This window comes from Paroedura picta, chromosome 16 (assembly GCF_049243985.1).
Source record: "Paroedura picta isolate Pp20150507F chromosome 16, Ppicta_v3.0, whole genome shotgun sequence".
In the NCBI taxonomy this organism is placed as follows: Eukaryota; Metazoa; Chordata; class Lepidosauria; order Squamata; family Gekkonidae; genus Paroedura; species Paroedura picta.
In genome coordinates, this window is record NC_135384.1 from 8078905 (window position 1) to 8096576 (window position 17672).

Sequence of the window (17672 nt, forward strand, 5' to 3'; positions counted from 1 at the left end):
GCCTCTTCCCCGTGCCCCCACCCCCAGCACAGCCCTTTGAAGCAGAGGCCGCTCCCCCCCCTCCTCCGGGAGCGTCTGTCCGGTCACGATGGGGAAGAGAGAGCAGGGTTGAGACTGCACAGTCCTGTCCCAAGTAGGCACCTTCTCTGCCGTCCCAAAGCAGTTGTCAACAGGGCTACTCTTTCCGAGATGCAGAGAGCCCAGTGCTATCCAGATGCCTATGATCTCGCCCCCTTGCAGAGGGAAACCTCCTCTTGCATGTCCCTCCTGCCCATCCAGTTGGCCAGGATCCTGCCCAGTCCTTTGGTCACAAACCCTGCCCTCTTCCCCCACTGGTGCCATGCAATGCTCTCCCGGCCTGTACTCTCACGCTCCTTTCACCTGCATCAGTCCACAGGTTCTAGGTGTCTCTCATGACTCACTCCATAGACCTGTGAAACATCTTTTATAGCACTCTGCTAAGGGTTCTCCTGCAGTTTTGGGATGCTGGGCTCAGGCATAGCGGCTGGTCCCAATTGGAACGTTCGCTCCCCCCCCCCCCCCCTTGTCGTTTCTCCCGCCGCAACTCAATCCGCTGCTTCTGCTTTTGCGGCAAACTGCGGTTGGCTGCAACGCCTGAACCGACAAACTCAGGTTTGCGTGGACTTGCAAAGGGATAACCCCAAATGGAGGACACAGCTCCATGGCTGGACCGAGATGTTTGCCGTTTTAACTGCAGGAGAGGTTTTATTAATGTTATCCTTAATGTTTATTTTTTACGGTTGTTGATTAACTCTTGCCGTTCACTGCCCAGATCCGCTAGGGAAGGAGGGATATAAATTAAATATATAATATTTCCTTGTCAATCTGATTTCTCACTAGGAAGTGACTAAGGATCTTGCCCCAAGCAAGGAGAGAAGAGGAACAGCATGACTGAGCTCAGGGCTTCTTCCTGGCTGGCTGTGTGTGTGGATGATATCTGACCCCATCCCATGGTGTCCACCTCCTCTCCCACCCAATCTCATCCTCAAGCACCCTCGGGCAGCGGTACCCAATTCCACAGCAGCACCCTTCTCCCCGAATACCCCACCCAAAGAATCATTTGCAGCCCTCAAACATCTCCTGCACCAAGGAGATGCTTACTGAAGATGAGCATGTAACCCAACTGATGATGCTACCAAGTCGACCGGCATAATCCATCTCCGGGCAATTTCCCCCCAACCTCCTCCCCAGCAGAGGGCGATGTTTGACACTCACCTTGCAGTTTCCGGCGATGGAAGCGCGGGGAGCCAAGGAAGCTGTTCTTGATGGAGTTCAGGCGGGTTTTCCACGCCACGCCCGCCACGCCAGGGCTGCTCGGTGGCGTCCCACCAGGAGTGCCGGTGGGGCTCTCTTTGGGCGTGTGTACGGGGGTGCCGAGCGGAGTGGGGAGGGGGCTTCCCCGAGGGGAGGGGTGGGGGGTGACCTGCAGCACAGATTTGGGTGGGGGTTTAGTAGAAGGGAAAAAGCAACGGGGAGAGGAGGGAGGGTGAGGAGGCGGAGAGCTGGGGGGCAGCGGGAAAGGGGCGGAGCATCGGCTCTGCAGGGCCCGATCCCCTGCCGGGCTGCCCTTGGCCGGGAGCGTCTGGGTCTTCGCAGGGGCGGGGGGAGGCGATGGGAGGGAAAAGCTGAAGATGGGGCTCTGGGTGTGGGGAGAAGTGGGGGGGAGAGAGGTGAGGAAGGGGAGAGCCGTGAGATGGGGGTGAGTAATGGCAGGTGGCATTCCCACAGTCTGCTCCCAAAGCGAGTCTGGCTCCGCGGACCCTAACTCAGGTCTCCTCTCTGGCGACAATGTCTACTCCATCAGGGATGTCCTGCCCCATGCTCCTCCACGAGGGGCCCAGCTTGACCTAACGGGACACGGGGAGGGCCCACACGCCCGCCTCTTTGCATGCAAAGCGTACTGCCCGGGGAGGGGGCGGTGGTGGTCTTTTTTTAAGAGACCAAAAACTGAGCGCGCAGGGGAGGGGAGGGAAACCCTGCCCCCTCCCCCCGGCCCTTACCTCGCTGTACTCTGTTGCTTGAAGCATTTTTCTTCCCGCGCGGCTCACTTCCGGTATCGGAGTCAGGCGTGGAGAAAAACGCTTCAAACAACGGAGGCACAGCGAGGTCAGGCAAGGGAGACGGCAGCGGTCTGCTCCCCTCACCCGCATGCTCTAGTTTTGATATTTTTAAAAGTATTATCCCCCCCCCCCAACTCACCACTTTCCATGCAAAGAGGACAACAAGGGAATACACAAGGCGTGGGCATGCCTATCTGGAGTCTCCCTGGGCCCTACGTCCCCCTTGACACAACTGGGTTGTCCTTAACAAGCCCTGCAATAAAAATAAAGCCGCCTCGCGCTTCCCTTCCCGTGTCAGGCAGCTCCCGCTGTAACATAGAATCATAGACTTGGAAGGGTCATCTAGCACTCTGCAGGACACTCACAACCCTCTTGCTCATCCACTGTCACCTGCCACCTCCTTGAGCCTTCACAGAATCAGCCTCTCCGTCCGATGGCTCTCCAGCCTCTGTTTAAAAATCTCCGAAGATGGAGAACCCACCACCTCCCGTGGAAGCCTGTTCCACTGAGGAACCGCTCTAACAGTCAGGAACTTCTTCCGGATGTTTAGATGGAATTTCTTTTGAATTAATTTCATCCCATTGGTTCTGATCCGTCTCTCTGGGGCAAGAGAGAACAACTCTGCGTAGCCCACTGGCTGTCCTAACAAGAAGGCCGCCCTCAGACCCAAAGCTGGACCCTGTACTTTGGGCATCCGCTTCTCTGAACAAACCTCACCCAAAACCACCAGAGAGGGGCAGGAAGAGGGGCTGTCTTCTCTAAGGTTTTCTACTCCCTAACCCTAGGCATCTTTTCACAACTTTGTGGCTGGCAATACTTCAGTCCCCGAAGGCTGTGGTAGCTAAATTTAAGTGATATCGGCCTCTTTCTTGGATGAAGTTGAGCGGCAGTAGATTCAGGACAGTCGAAAGGAAATACTTCTGTCCTCAACGAGTCATAAAACCATGGGATTCGCCGCCAGCGGAGGTAGATCTAGCCACAAGTGGCTTCTAGGCAAATGCCGTCCTTTGGGAGACGGCCTTTGTTGGCCTGGTGTTAGCAGAGAAAGCTGCGTTGCTGGAATAATTTCTGCCTGCTTTGGCCTTCAGCGCCATGGTCAAGAGACGGCGATCCAGAAAGCAGCCCTCCTGCCCCCCCCCGGTTTGAATCTCACCTCTGAGATTCAAGCTACTCTCCACCACCACCCATCTGCAATTTGGGGGGGGGAATGAAGACCTCCTGTACGGGGCTATTGTAAGAGATGCTCTTCCCCTGCCTCCTACCAGCCAGATCTCGTGCAGGCCTGCCTATGCCTTTGAGGCCCTCCCCATTTCCTCCCTGGGTTCTGTCCCTACGGAATCTTTCCACAATCCAGATGTTTTCTCTCTGTTTTCCCTCGGCAATGCTGCACACCCCTCCTGTGTGTCTCCCTGACCGAGCCAGAGTACGTTTGCAAGCTACCCCGCGGGTGGAAATCTGACAGACCAGGACTTCCCCCTAGCGCGAACGTGAAGCAACGGGGCGCCCGCACTGGGGACTGCACCAGGTGAATTTCTGCCTGCCACGTACGCAAGTGCAAAACGCTCCGTTCAGCACCACCCGCCTCTCCCGGCAGCCTGGACTTAAGTGCAAGATGGGATGCGAAATGAGGGTCCCGAGGCCGTGGGTTTGCTTCCCGACTCCCACCCCCTCGACACCCACCCTGTGCCCTCCCCATGGATGCCTTGGTGTTCCCCCCACCGCCACCCCAAACTGCTCCTCACCGTCTTGTGCCCCAATAGCTCCCTTGACCTCCCTCACCCCACAACCTCTTTTGAAACCCATATACTCACCCTGGGGCTGCTGAGGGGGCTAGAGGACAAGCCAGTAGAGGCACCACTCACAGACCGAGACCTGGTGTGGGGAAGAAGAGGCAGATAGGGGGGGTGAGGGGGGAGAAGGTGAGACAGGTGAGACACACCCAAGTGCAGTTCTCGGAAGGATCAACAGGAGGCAGCAACGTCTCAGCCATATCTATCTTTATAGGCAGGATGTAGACATGGGCCAGCCCGGGTAGAGGGGCTACACCGCAGAGTAACCAAGCATTACATTACTGGCAACTTCCACCTCCCTCCGGAAGTAGGGGATGGCCTGCTGGGGAACCCACAACACTTCCTAAAGTCTGACTGCAACAGCGTTGCTCTTCTGCTGAGCACGCGCATCTACAGGCGCTCACCTCTGACTGTGCTGTGCCATCTCTATGGCCCGTCGGGCCGGGACTGGAGAGCCGCCATCTGTGACGCTCAGGACTTCCATGGACTTCCGTTCCGGCCGGCGCTTCCCATGTCGGTTCAGCATGGGCGAGTCGACTCTCTTCCGAGGCGGGTCTGGAACAAATTGGGGGAAAGAACTGTGATTGCCTTTGGAGTCAAGTGGCCAAACTGGGGCTCTCCAGAGGTCTATGGACTACAGTTACCATGAGCCCCTGCTGATATAGGGCAGGGGAGGCTACATGGTGGCTCTCCAGAGGTCCATGGACTACAATCCCCATGAGCCCCTGCTGGTAAAGGTACGGTAAAGGGCAGGGGTGGCCAAACTGTGGCTCTAGAAGTCCAAGGAATACAATTACCATGAGACCCTGCTGGTAAAGGTAAAGTATAGGGCAGGGAAGGTTAAACAATGGCTCTCCAGAGGTCCATGGACTACAATTCCCATGATTCCCTGCTGGTATATGTAAGGTATAGGGCAGGGGTGGCCAAACTGTGGCTCTCTAGAAGTCCAAGGACTACAATTCCCATGATCCCCTGCTGGTATAGGTAAGGTTCTTTTGGCCTTTGTGCAGAGTCATGGCCCTGGGACCTTTTGGGAAGGCCTGGAGACTAGCCAGCAATGCCCTCCTGCTCCTTTATGGGCTTTGGGGAAGGACCCCCTAGTACAGGCTGTCTCAACATCTGTTGGGTGATATGACCATATATGGTCCTGTCAACCTGCCCTCCCCTCCCAAAATGGCCAATGAGGAGCCTGGAGGGGTGGGGGGAGCCCCAAGTGGGCTCTGCTTCCTAACCACATTCTGCACAATCGTGCCACTTCTGGGTTTTCTCGAAGCCTGGAGTTCGTCTTTAGGGGTTTCTAAACGGTAAAAAAGTGGGGAAAGGCTGCCCCAATATCTCACCGGCGTCATTGCGCGGAGGCAGATCTTCATCCTCGCAGCTGGGGTATCTCTCCTTGCGGTCCAAGAGCAGATAGTAGATCATTTTTTCCTGGTTTTCCCTGGAGCGGAGGGGAAGAAAATTGAGGGAGCGGACTCCGGATGAGGACCTCTCTGGATTTCGAACGGGAGCCCCGGATATTTTCCCCTTGCTGTGCTCTTTACACCTTCCTCCTCTCTTCCCACCTGTAATTATTTTGCTCACCTTCCTTCTCCCCTGATTCCTTCTTTATCAGATCTCAACCCTGGAAACCTACAGAGGTTTTAAACCAGGTAACCATTACAACTGTTGGACCTGTTAGAGCCTAGCGTTCATTATCCTGGGCCCATTCTGCACACACAGGATAACGCCCTTTCAATGTGCTTTGGCAGCTGGATTTTCCTGTGCGGAACAGGATAATCTACTTCTAAAGTGCATTGAAAGTGCATTATCCTATATGTGCAGAATGGGCCTAGGCTTCACGCTGGTTTTGGATGGTCCAGGCTTGCCAGATCTAGGAAGCTAAAGCAGGGCTGGGAGAGCACAAGGACACCCAGGGTTGCTACGCAGGGGAAGGCAATGGTGAACCGTCTCTGATAGTCCTGAAAAACGTGTCACAGACTTTCTCAGCAGGATTTCTTGATGGCCTTGGAAGGGTTTCCCGAAAGGTTGGGAGTTATTTTCCAATATAATTTTAAAGTTTGCTAAGCGTTTATCAAGGGTTTTGGTGCTTGCCGAAGCGCACCAGAGCTCTCCACCCTACCGGAGACTGCTCACTGCGTAGGGCGGGATACCAGCTTAATAAATCCCGAATCTATAAATCCTTACTCCCAAATTTCTCACCCGTCATTCTGCAGCTCCTGCTTCAGTTTGTTTTTGTCCCGGAAACAGCCCAGTGAATGCATGCTCTCCAGGACGTCGGGATCCAGCTCGCTGACCGACTGGATCCGCCGGATCGCCACCTTCCGAGGAATCGGCTGCTCGGGTTCCGGTTCGTTCTTGCCTCCTCTGGGAGAGAGGGAGCAAACGGGAGTGAAGAAGAGTCCACAGGGGCAACGATTTGTGATAGCCAAGAGCACTAAGAATCTCCGTCGCCATTAGAAAAAAATCTCACTATGCAGTCTGTTTGGGAATTCTCCTCCCAAAGCTCCATTCGTCTTGTGCCAGGCCTAATGGTTTGAGTACAGCTTGCAGGCTGGATATCCCACTAACATGGCTGCGATTATACAGTTCAAGTTTCTAGCTCTCGTGCGTTAAGAACTAAACTCAGGCATTAACTGGAAATCTGAGGAAGAGGGCTTGCACTCAAAATTCTCACGCCTTAAATAAATCTTTGTTGGTCTTAAAGGTGCCACTGGACTATGATTTTATTGTGGACATTTAGAAAGGCCACTGAAGGGAAAGCTGACGGGGGAATGAACTGTCAAAGGCTTTCACAGCCAGAGTCAGTTGGTTGTGGTTTTTTTCCCGGGTCTGGTAGTTTTAGTCCCTGATGGCATCTTCAGAGGTAGGATATGGCAAGACGAGAATCTCTCTATGCCAAAGTGAGAGACTCCCATTTTGCCATATCCTACCTCTGAAGATGCCAGCCACAGTTACTGATGAAACGCCGGGATCTAAAACAACGAGGCCACAGTCACACAGCCTGGAAAACCCCACACAACTTGCTTACAGTGGAACTTTGGTGCTCTGTGCTTCTTTTGAACTCGGCTCCCACAACCAACACCCGCCTCTGTTTCGCATCCCAAGTGCCGGTGGCATTTGAGACTATATTAGAGATCTCGGCTCAGACAAGGAAAGGAACAGAGAACTTGGTGGAAAAAACTTGGTGATGCTTAGGGCTGATCCTGCGTTGAGCAGGGGGTTGGACTAGATGGCCTGTCTGGCCCCTTCCAACTCTATGATTCTATGATTCTAAAAAACCAGAAGGATCTGGGGATACTCACAAGAACCACGGGTGCTTCTGGATCTGTTCTAGCTGCAGCCATCATGTGAAAAAAAATAAAAAGGGACAGCATTAGATGCCCTCTCTCCAGCCAACAGCCCACCACCACCATCAGGATCCTTAAAATACCCTCCCCATTTATGAATTATCCCCCTATACTAGTTGAAACAGAGATCAGCTCCCCTGGAGAAAAGGGCTGCTTTGGAGGATGGACTTCATAGCATTAGACTCCACTCTCTCTGCCCCAAATCCCACCCACTCCTGGCTCTACCCCCCAAATCTCCAGGTAGTTCCCAATCCAGAGCTGGCAACCCTAGAGACCAGCCTCCAGGTGGGGCCTGGGGATGCCCTGGAATTATAGCTCATCTCCAGGTGACAGAGATCAGTTCCCCTGGAGGAAAGGGCTGCTTTGGAAGGTGGGCCCCATAGCAATAGACTCCTCTGAGGTCCCTCCCTGCCCCAAATCCCGCCCACTCCTGGCTCCACCCCCAAATCCTCCAGGCACCTCCCAGACAAGAGCTGGCAGCCTCTGCCTCCACTCCCTCCCTCCCTCCCTCCACTCCCTCCCTCCCTCCCTCCCGCGCTCGCCCCGATTGGATTACTCACGCTCAGCCTCTTCTCGGGCTCCACCTCGATCATGCCCCGGAGGAGGTTCTGGCAATCCGGCGGGATGAAATGAGGCATGTGGAAGATCCCCCGCTTCACCTTTTCCAACAGTTGCCGCAGGTTGTCGTCATCGAAGGGTAGCGCCCCCTGCAGGACACGAGGCAGGGGAATCGGGCTTTTCCTCAACAAGCACGGGCAAACCCAACCGGTCTGCCCTACCTGGCCCGGACGTCTATCGAGTGGCATGACCATATAAGATCATGTCGACCTGCCCTCCCCTCGCCAAATGGCCAATGAGGGGCCTGGACGGGGTGGGAAGGGGAGGAGCCATGGGTGGGCGTGTCCGCAGCTCTGCTTCCCAACCATATTCTGCACAATCACGCCACTTCTGGGGTTACTTGGAGCCTGAAAAAGGTTCCAGGGGTTTCTCAGCGGTAAAAAAAGCTGAGAGAGGCGGCCTTAATAAATAACAGTGAGCCTATGCCCTCTGAAAGCCTTCCAAAAAGGACACTGTAATAAAAGGAAGAGGGGCTGAGGCCCCCTGTAGACTGAAAACTGCCCTGGTTCCTTGAACGGAGCGGTTTAGATAGGACAGGGCTTTACGTGCGGTGAACCACAGGGCCAAAACAAACATGGCCGCCCCCGTTCTTTGTTTCTCCACACAACGGTTGCTGTGGTTGCATCTAGCTAGGTCAGAAGTACAGCACCGCGGCGTGAACATTATTGGGCGTCGATGCGGAGGCTCCAATCTCTCCTCAGCTCTGAGGAGCGTTTGAAAGGAAGGCAATTTGGGCTGTCCTATCCTGACTGCACAGGCATTCAGAGACGGCGGGAAGAAGGCCAGATAACTGCCTTGCGGCGGACTCTGAAGCCTCACGGTCCGAGGCGCGTGGCAACGGAGCGTAGGCCGCTCGATGGTTCTGGAGCAGGGGATGGGGTGTCTTACCACCAGCAGGGCAAAGAGGATGACTCCACAGCTCCACATATCTGCCCGGCGTCCGTCGTATTTCTCTCCCTAGTGGGCAAAGAGCACAGATATTTGGGGGTCGGCCTCTTGCCGGGGGTTGCGGGGAGGAGGAAAGAGGGTTGTTGGGAAGGACAGGCTATGAGAAATGAGAGTCAAAGGCGCGGGAGGTCTGAAGGCAGGGTCGGGGGCAATCAAGGAGCGACTGGCTGTGCTTATGGGGAATTGTGTCCCCTTCATCCCCCATTCCGCACACGTTCGACAATGCACTTTCAATGTGCTTTTGCAGCTAGGTTTTCCTGTGCGGAATCTCTTTCTAAGGTGCTATGAAATTGCAGAACGGGCCCAGTTCAGTTCTTGGACTACAGGACCTCTCATCCCCTCAGATATAAGTGCAGTTTCCAGTCTTGCGTATCCTGGAGCACAACCAGTATTCCCCCCCCCCATCCTCCAAATTCTCTTATTTCAGGGGAACAACCATGTTTGACTTATTCCAGCTCTGGCATGAAGACTGCTGTGCTGGAGGAAATTGGAACTTTCCTTCCTTGAGGAAAAGCGCAAGCTGGAGTCGCCAGGTTAGAGAGGACAGCCGTCACCCAGAGGACAAAAAGAAGAGAGACGGGCAGCTCTCTACCCCCACGAGGAACACTCCCATCTGAACCCATCTGTGATGTAGGGCTGTCCCCTGATTCACACAACTGGGCAGCAGTCAGTTGAGGAATCGCTTAATTAACAAGGCAATCTTGAAAACACTTTCCTGGGAACTTGTTCCTGGCTACACAATCCTCAAATCTCCTGGCTACACAGCACATGACATACGATAAGTACTTAAAAAAAAAAAAAGAAACCCTGCCAACCAATTAATTGGAGGCCCCTTTTTTTGTTCCAGTGCTTTTGCCTGTATATAGAATCACAGAATCGCAGAGTTGGAAGGGACCTCCTGGGTCATCAAGCCCAACCCCCTGCACTAGGCAGGACACTCACAACTCTATGGCTCAGCCACTGTAACCATGTAGCCATATTATCCCCTGTAAAATGTATACACAAGTATGCACACACAATCCATCTTCCTTCCCTCCAACCGCTGTCCCCTCCTTATATCTCCTGCCATAGTTCCTCCTGAAATCCATCTTCCCATTTGCATGTCAGGGGTAGTCAAACTGCGGCCCTCCAGATGTCCATGGACTACAATTCCCAGGAGCCCCCTGCCAGCAAATGCTGGCAGGGGGCTCCTGGGAATTGTAGTCCATGGACATCTGGAGGGCCGCAGTTTGACTACCCCTGTTCCAAATAAATAACTTACGTTTGCAAAGAGCGGGAACGTGATATTGCTTAATCTATTCTGTTTCCTTGTATTGTGTTTGTGTATGCCAAGAAAGCTTTCCTGAGTCTGAGTCTTCGCCCAACACATGATTGAAAAGCCCCCAGGCCAAACTCAGGGCTAACTGGGAATCGCCACATTGCCAGGCTGGATCGACCCACCCATCGGACCCGTGGGCAAGGGGGAAGGGAAGAGGATAAGGGCATAAATCAAGGAAGAAGGAAGGCGGCTGGATCCTTACCTTGATCACCTCGGGACATGCATAGTGAGGAGAACTGCGGCCCAGCAGTGGGGGCAGAAAAAAGAAAGAAAGACAGAGAGACAGAGGAAGAGTGAAACGCAGGAGAAAGCGGATCCATGGGGCCCTCAGGGGGGTGATGAGAACATGCAGCTTTGACAGAGGGGTGCTGGCCCCTCCTTGAGCTAATGTGGCCGGTAGGAAGGACCCCACCCCCACCCCCGATTTGCCCTTGCTGCTAGGAATGCCAGTTCCCAAGGGGGACTTTGGAATCCCCTGGAATCAAAGCTCATCTCCCGGAGACAGAGATTAGTTCCCATAGAGAACATGGCTGCTTCGGAAGGTGGACTCCATAGTACTGTACTCCACTGAGGTCCCTTCCTGCCCCAAATCTCAGGAAATGGGCACGGCAAGGAAGAGGCTGTCTCCCATTCCCTGGGTAGAACTAAGGACACCGACAGGCCAATGACAACCATGGCCAAGAAGCGATGGCTCGTGCCACACACATGGGATAATGCGCTTTCAGTGCGCTTTCAGTGCGCTTTTGCAGCTGGACTGTCCCAGGCGAGACGGGAAAATCTGCTTCTGAAAGCACATCATCCAACAGGTGCCGATGTCTTGTGTTCCTCAATGAATGGGAATCGTACGGCGTCCCTTAAAACAGGGGTAGTCAACCTGTGGTCCTCCAGATGTCCCTGGACTACAATTCCCATGAGCCCCTGCCAGCGACTGCTGGCAGGGGCTCATGGGAATTGTAGTCCATGGACATCTGGAGGACCACAGGTTGACTACCCCTGCCCTAAAACACACACAACTTGGTGTAGCGGGAAAGTTCGGCCGCCTCTAATCTGGAGAATCAGGTTCGATTCCCTGCTCCTCCTCCTCCTCCTCATGCAGCCAGCTGGGTGACTTTGGGCCAGTCCCAGTTCTCTTGGAGCTTTCTGACCTCACCGGGTGACTGTTGTGGGGAGAGGAAGGGAAGGCGATCGGAAGCCGCTTGGAGACTCCTTTGGGTAGTGACAAGCGGGGTGCAAAAACCTAGCTCTTCTTCGACGTATAACGCTGTCATCCCCACCCCCATAAATTGCCCTCCCATAATAGTTTGCATTTTAAACAGCAGACAATTCTGCCACACGTGCAGCGAATTTCTCCCACGTCCTGTCTGAAGGGAAGATGCAACTTACAAAGGACACGGAGACCCGCGCATGGCTAGCCCAAGATGTGTGATCTATGCCCACTATGGGCTTCCGTAGTTGATGGTCTTCACGGCTGGAAGTACGGCTGACGTGAATCACCCCGTCTTCGCAGCAACACACCCTGACTCACCCCCTTTCTGGTGTCTCTGCCGCCCGCCCCTGTGGAGCGACTGACTCACCCACAACTCGTTTCCAGCAGGCTGTCTCCGACCTGCAGGGAGGCCATGCCGAAATCCGCAATCCGGATGTTGTTCTTCTCGTCCAGCAACAAGTTCTCGGGCTTCAAGTCTCGGTGGCTGCGGGGGTCCGAACGGAAGAGTGGTAAGCATCAGAATCACAACTGCTCCTTTCTCACCACTCTGCTCCTTGGACCCGCGACTGGGGGGGGGAATCCAGGCTTAGCTCCAGGAAGTTGTTGTTCTTCCTCCTCCAGATCTTTTCTAATGCAAAGCTTTTTCAGAAATGTGCTATGAGGATAAAACAGACGCATATACACAGACAGAGAACCTGGCTTCCAGCACAGTAGAGGATCTATCAGAGTGCCCAGAATCCAAGCTTGAATTTGGAAAAGAGAAATCCAGTTTTCGTGGCTCTGGGCTCCTTTACACACTGTGGACTCAGTAGCTGTCATTCCAGGTTTGCTACCCTGACAAAATATTGTTGAGCCAATCAGGACACTGGAGGAGGTAATTTGAAAATCATGAGGAAGTTCCTATCCTATCTAGGCTAAATATATATCTCCTCCGATGTGGACACCCTTTATATTCTGCTTAATTATGCACACTGCATAAAACTTGGTCTTAAAGGTGCCACTGGACTTGAAACTCATTATTCCAGCACAACTCATGTTGCAAAACAGCCCCTTTGAGAGCAGAAAACCTCAGTTTGCAATTAACACATAGCCTCAGAAAACTGCAGTTAACACACAGCCTCAGAAAACCTCAGTTTGCTGTTAACACATAACCTCAGAAAATCTCAGTTTGCAGTTAACACAGCCTCAGAAAACCTCAGTTTACAGTTAACACACAGCATCAGAAAACCTCAGTTTGCAGTTAACACACAGCCTCAGAAAACCTCAGTTTACAGTTAACACAGAGCCTCAGAAAGCTGCAGTTAACACGTAACCTCAGAAAACCTCAGTTTACAGTTAACACAAACTGCAGCATTGCCAGTAACAAGCAAGCTGCCTCCACCTCTGCCTAAATTGACGAACAGGGCAATCCCACATAGAGTCACTCCAGTCTAAACTCTGTGGAAATGTGAGTGCACATGAAGGCTTCTGCAGTCAGGTAGCCCACTCTACATAGATTTCACCTGTTGGTGCTTTAGATGGCTCAGAACAGAGGGGACCCTACTTCAGTCTTCTATGTGCTACGTTTTTAAGACTCCCCTGTGTTCCTCAGACAGCTTACCGAGCAGCAACGCACCCTGGGGACCCCTTAACAGCTCGCGCATTATTAATCCATGTTTGGTGATCCTGAGTTTGCACTCTTACTTAGGGACACCAAAAATGCTTTGCTGAATCAAACCACGGTCTGCCTAGAGCAGCATTTTTAGAGCAGCTCCGGGGGAATGAATTCGACTTCAAGGAAAGGGGGTGGCAGGAAGGAAGAGAGAGAGGGAGACGCTATGGGGAAATTCACAGAGCAATGAGGGTTAGAAATCTGACCATGAAAAACACACACACACACCTTTTTCTCTCTCTGACAGTTTGTGCAAATGCATACAAGGCACACAGCACTGGCAACTTTCTCGGGCCAAGGATAGCCAAATTATGGCTCTTGGGCTATGATTCCCATCGCTGGCAGGGGCTCATGGGAAGTGTAGTCCATGGGCATCTGGAGAGCCGCAGTTTGGCCACCCCGGCCTTAGTTTCCTGAAACCATGATTTTTCTTAATTAACTGAAAACTAATTACTGTTGCCAGCCTATTTTTGGCTGATAGGTCCTGTGCCTTTATCGGGGTCTGTAGACATTAGCAGACGAGAATATTTCACCATATCAGAGCAAGCTTTACCTGGGCAGATCAAATATCGTTAAAGATATAGGAGAAAGGCAGCTTTGGTGCGTGTGAGTGATGTTTAAGTGATCCATAGGAAAAAAAAACACAGGCTCTCAAGACCTCAGGATCGTCCGGGGGGGGGGAGCTCACCATATAGAATAGCTGTGGCAGAAATCCAAGGCGGAGACGATTTGCCTAAAAAACTTCCTGGCTTCCTTGGGCGTCAGGCGTCCCTTCTTCACCAGGTAGTCAAAAAGTTCCCCTCCCGAGACGTGTTCTAAAACCAGGTATCTGTCCCAGAAGGAGTCCGGAGGCGGTGGCACCAAGAAGAGGAGAAAGGAAGGAAAAAGTAATGAGAATCAGGCAGGTACCACGATAGAAACAACTTTACGCTGAATTTGTGCTCAGCAGGAAGCGCACAGGAAAGGAAACCCGAAAACCATCCGGTGGCTTTAAATTGCCTTCGGCAGGCTCTGGCTGAACAAACAGATGTTAAACTAACCCACCGCGTAGACACCACCAATGGTCATCCGAGAACCCAAAACACGTGGACGGAAGATACAGGGCCGCTTCAAATACGACAAAATGCGTGGGCCCATTACAGCAGCCTCTCTTGACTTTTTTTTTACCCTTGGGAAACCCCTGAAACGTTCTTCAGGCTTCGAGAAACCCCAGAAGTGGCACAATTGTGCAAAATATGGTTAGGAAGAAAAGCTGTGGACACGCCCACCGGGGCCCCTCCCCTTCCCACCCCCTCCAGGCCCATCACTGGCCATGGGAGGGGGGGCGGGTCGACATGACCATAGATGGTCATATCACATGATAAACGTTTAACACATTTTAAAAATATATTAAAAGATGAATTAACCCCCACCCATTTGGGAAACTTTTCCAGGGCTATCAAGAAACCCCCGGGTTTCACAAAACTCTGGCTGAGAATGCCAGAGTTGAGTGTCAAACTAGGTTTTAGGAAATGCTGGGGTGAATTCCCAAGTCTGCCACAAAACTCACTGGATGGCCTTGGGCCAATCCCTCTCCCTCATCCTCACCTGCCTCGTAGGATTGTTATTGCAGGGAGGAGAGAAAGAAGTTAAGAAAAGGGAGGATATAAATTCTTTCATTTATTTATATCTACATATATTGATGCACAAGAAAACGGGAGTGCTCAAGCGGCCCCTGCATCACCACAGGCACATAGTCTGTAGATCACAGAATCATAGAGTTGGAAGGGGCCACGCAGGCCATGTAGTCCAACCCCCTGCTCAACGCAGGATCAGAATGACAGAATCATAGAGTTGGAAGGGGCCATACAGGCCATCTAGTCCAACCCCCTGCTCATCGCAGGATCAGAATCACAGAATCATAGAGTTGGAAGGGGCCATACAGGCCATCTAGTCCAACCCCCTGCTCAACGCAGGATCAGAATCACAGAATCATAGAGTTGGAAGGGGCCATACAGGCCATAGAATCATAGAATCATAGAGTTGGAAGGGGCCATACAGGCCATCTAGTCCAACCCCCTGCTCAACGCAGGATCAGCCCTAAGCATCCAAGAAAAGTGTGTATCCAACCTTTGCTTGAAGACTGCCAGTGAGATATAGAGCAAATATAGATATAGAGCAAAATACCCATGTGAACAATTGCCACAGCTGACTACTGGAACGCTGGGCTGTTCTAAGCAGGAAATGCTTCCTGTAGAAGGACAGTGTTGTGTCTAGAGAGAGCCAGCTTGGTGCGGGACAGGTAAGCTGCAAACCTTCTTGCATTGCAGGGATGGGAAGAAAGGACCTGGCCTCTCCAACCACCCCCCTCTGCAGCTTCCACGCTCTCCTCCCAGCCCTGGGCAGCTGTCGGGAGAAGAAGAGGAAGCACGCTGCGAGAACAGAGAGGAAAACCATCGCCGCCGTGGCAGCCGCCCAAGGAAAGAGCAAGCCGGCCCAGGGTGGGCCGCTGGTGGTCTGACTCCCCTTTCTCCGCAGCCAGCTGGTCTCACAGCAGGCAGCTTGGCGAGGTCAGCGTCTTGCCCAACCGGATGTGAAGCCCTGCTCCTCACTCCAGATACACAAAGGCCGGCAACGGTTCAAGCACGGGGGGGGGGGGGGCAGAGACAGCCCGGTATGCTCAGAAGTTGTTTGGTAATATAAAAGGTTATAGCCAGCTTGGTGTTGTGGTTAAGAGCAGCGGCTTCTAATCTGGCGAGCCGGATTTGATTCCCCACTCCTTCTCATGCTGCCAGCTGGGAGACCTTGGGCTAGTCACAGTCCTGATAGTTCTGTTCTCACAGAGCTGCCCTCTCAGAGGTTTCTCAGCCTCACTTCCCTCACAGGGTGTCTGTTGTGGGGAAAGGAAAGGTGACTGTAAGCCACTTTGAGACTCCATTGGGCGGGTAAAAGCAGGGTATAAAAACCAACGCTACTTCTTCTAGTAAGTTATCAGTTTGTTAATAATTACGTGTATTTATTCACCTCACCCACAAGAGTGTTCTGAAGGATAGCAAAGCACAGGTACATATTAATTGGTTGTGATTATTGGACCAAACAATTTGATCTCCTGTTTCTGTTGTTTATTTCCCTTGTCATATAATAACCCATATCTTCCAGGGTCAATAATATATTATTAATTTTGATATCTGTTTTTTAATATTCACGTGTAATCATCTGGCATTCATCTGTGATATTTTAATCTTACCAATTTTTATTGTTTGTTAAGTAATTTTATTGCTCTTAGGCCTTGTATAAATATTATTTACATGAGTCAAATGAGTGATTTCACTTACACTCATCCTTTATTTATTCTTCTATTTATACATGCCTGTCCCCAGAGCTTCAGGGCATCCTACAGAAGGATTAAACTACTTAAATAAACATTAAATATGAGTTGGTTCTTATATGCCGCTTTTCTCTACCCGAAGGAGTCTCAATGTGGCTTCCAATCTCCTTCCTTTCCTCTCCCCACAACAGACACCCTGTGAGGTAGGTGGGGCTGAGAGAGCTCTGACAGGACTGCTCTGAGGGAACAGCTCTAACAGAACTGTGACTAGCCCAAGGTCACCAACCTGGCTACATGTAAAGGAGTGGGGAATCAAGCCTTGGCTGTCCATCTTTTAAAATAATAATTAATTAATTATAAAATAAAGTAGTTTCTGACTGCCTCCTTTCCCCAAATGAGAAAAAAGGGGAAGGAATGCTACATTTTTAAAATATTCATTTAGCTGGCTCATTTAGACAAGGAGGTCAATAGAGTATAACGTCATTTCTAGGCCTCAACCTGCGGAACTATTTGAAGCAGAGCGTTCCACTAGGCCAAAGCCAGAACTGAAAAGGCCCCGGACCTGGTTGAGGGCAATTTTCTTCCTTGATCCTAAACAGATTTTGTTCACTGGAATGTAATGTTCTTTGAGAGATGTAGCAGAAAAGGTGGTCCCAGTAGTCTGATTCTTCGGCCTTTCCTCCCAGGGAAGCTTCTCCACCACCTGAATCGTCCTGGTTGCCCTCCTCTGACAGGGAAATTTGCAGGGTGACGCTGGGCCAGTCCCAGCCTCTCCGCCTAACCCTCCCTCACAGGGTTGTTGTGAGGGGAAAATGGCGAAGAACGAAGTAAGCCGCACTGGGTCCGTGCTGGGGAGAAAGGCTGAGCATAAACGAAAGGACCAAATAGAATAGAAATAGAAACCAGCTGCTCTGACCTCCTTGGAGGAAGGGCCAGGGTCTAAGTGGAAGAAACTGGCCGCTAAATCCATTAGTCTGGAGGAAGCCGCGAGGCTCTCCGTCGTCCTCCTACCTCTATTGTTTGTGTCTTTCACTTCTGACTGTTTCCTCCGGGCAGGTTCTTCCTCCAGCCCCCGTGTCCCTCCCCACTCCCATTGTGCCAGTGGCCGGAGGATGACAAAGGAGGTCTATGTGTGACCAATGCCCATCGTCTGGCACCGCCTGGTATGCTGGGCAGCTCACATGCACGGAAGACGCATCGACACAGACTGCCGGCTCGGCTGCTCGTGCAACGTGGACGCAGAGGGAACTCACTACAGAGTTGTCCCTCTGCCCCAAAGAGCTCAGAAAGCAGGAAAAGGTCAGGGAGTCCATCTGACTGCTCTGCCTTTAATAGCTGAGTGGCATACAGAAGTGACACTTTCCCATCAGGCAGTCTCCAAATTTCCTGCCACTCTTTCGCCCCA

At 52.2% G+C, this 17672-nt stretch overlaps 1 protein-coding gene across 9 annotated transcripts in view; it reads right to left on the reverse strand.

Moving 5' to 3' along the window:
- The window catches only part of BRSK1 (BR serine/threonine kinase 1), a 45419-nt gene that overhangs the window by 9383 nt on the left and 18364 nt on the right, over nt 1-17672 (reverse strand). For 4 of the 9 annotated variants that reach the window (XM_077312917.1, XM_077312919.1, XM_077312916.1 and 1 more), the window contains 11 exons: nt 13649-13789; nt 11677-11793; nt 10305-10338; nt 8725-8793; nt 7779-7925; nt 7174-7205; nt 6071-6235; nt 5212-5309; nt 4276-4426; nt 3893-3953; nt 1237-1660 (listed from right to left, as the gene is read on the reverse strand). In XM_077312917.1, the coding sequence (XP_077169032.1) occupies nt 1237-1660; nt 3893-3953; nt 4276-4426; nt 5212-5309; nt 6071-6235; nt 7174-7205; nt 7779-7925; nt 8725-8793; nt 10305-10338; nt 11677-11793; nt 13649-13789 (1439 nt within the window). Of the gene's footprint in view, nt 1-1236; nt 1661-2021; nt 2103-3892; nt 3954-4275; nt 4427-5211; nt 5310-6070; nt 6236-7173; nt 7206-7778; nt 7926-8724; nt 8794-10304; nt 10339-11676; nt 11794-13648; nt 13790-17672 lie in introns of those variants that run through there. The other 5 variants (XM_077312921.1, XM_077312923.1, XM_077312922.1 and 2 more) reach the window with 3 other exon arrangements.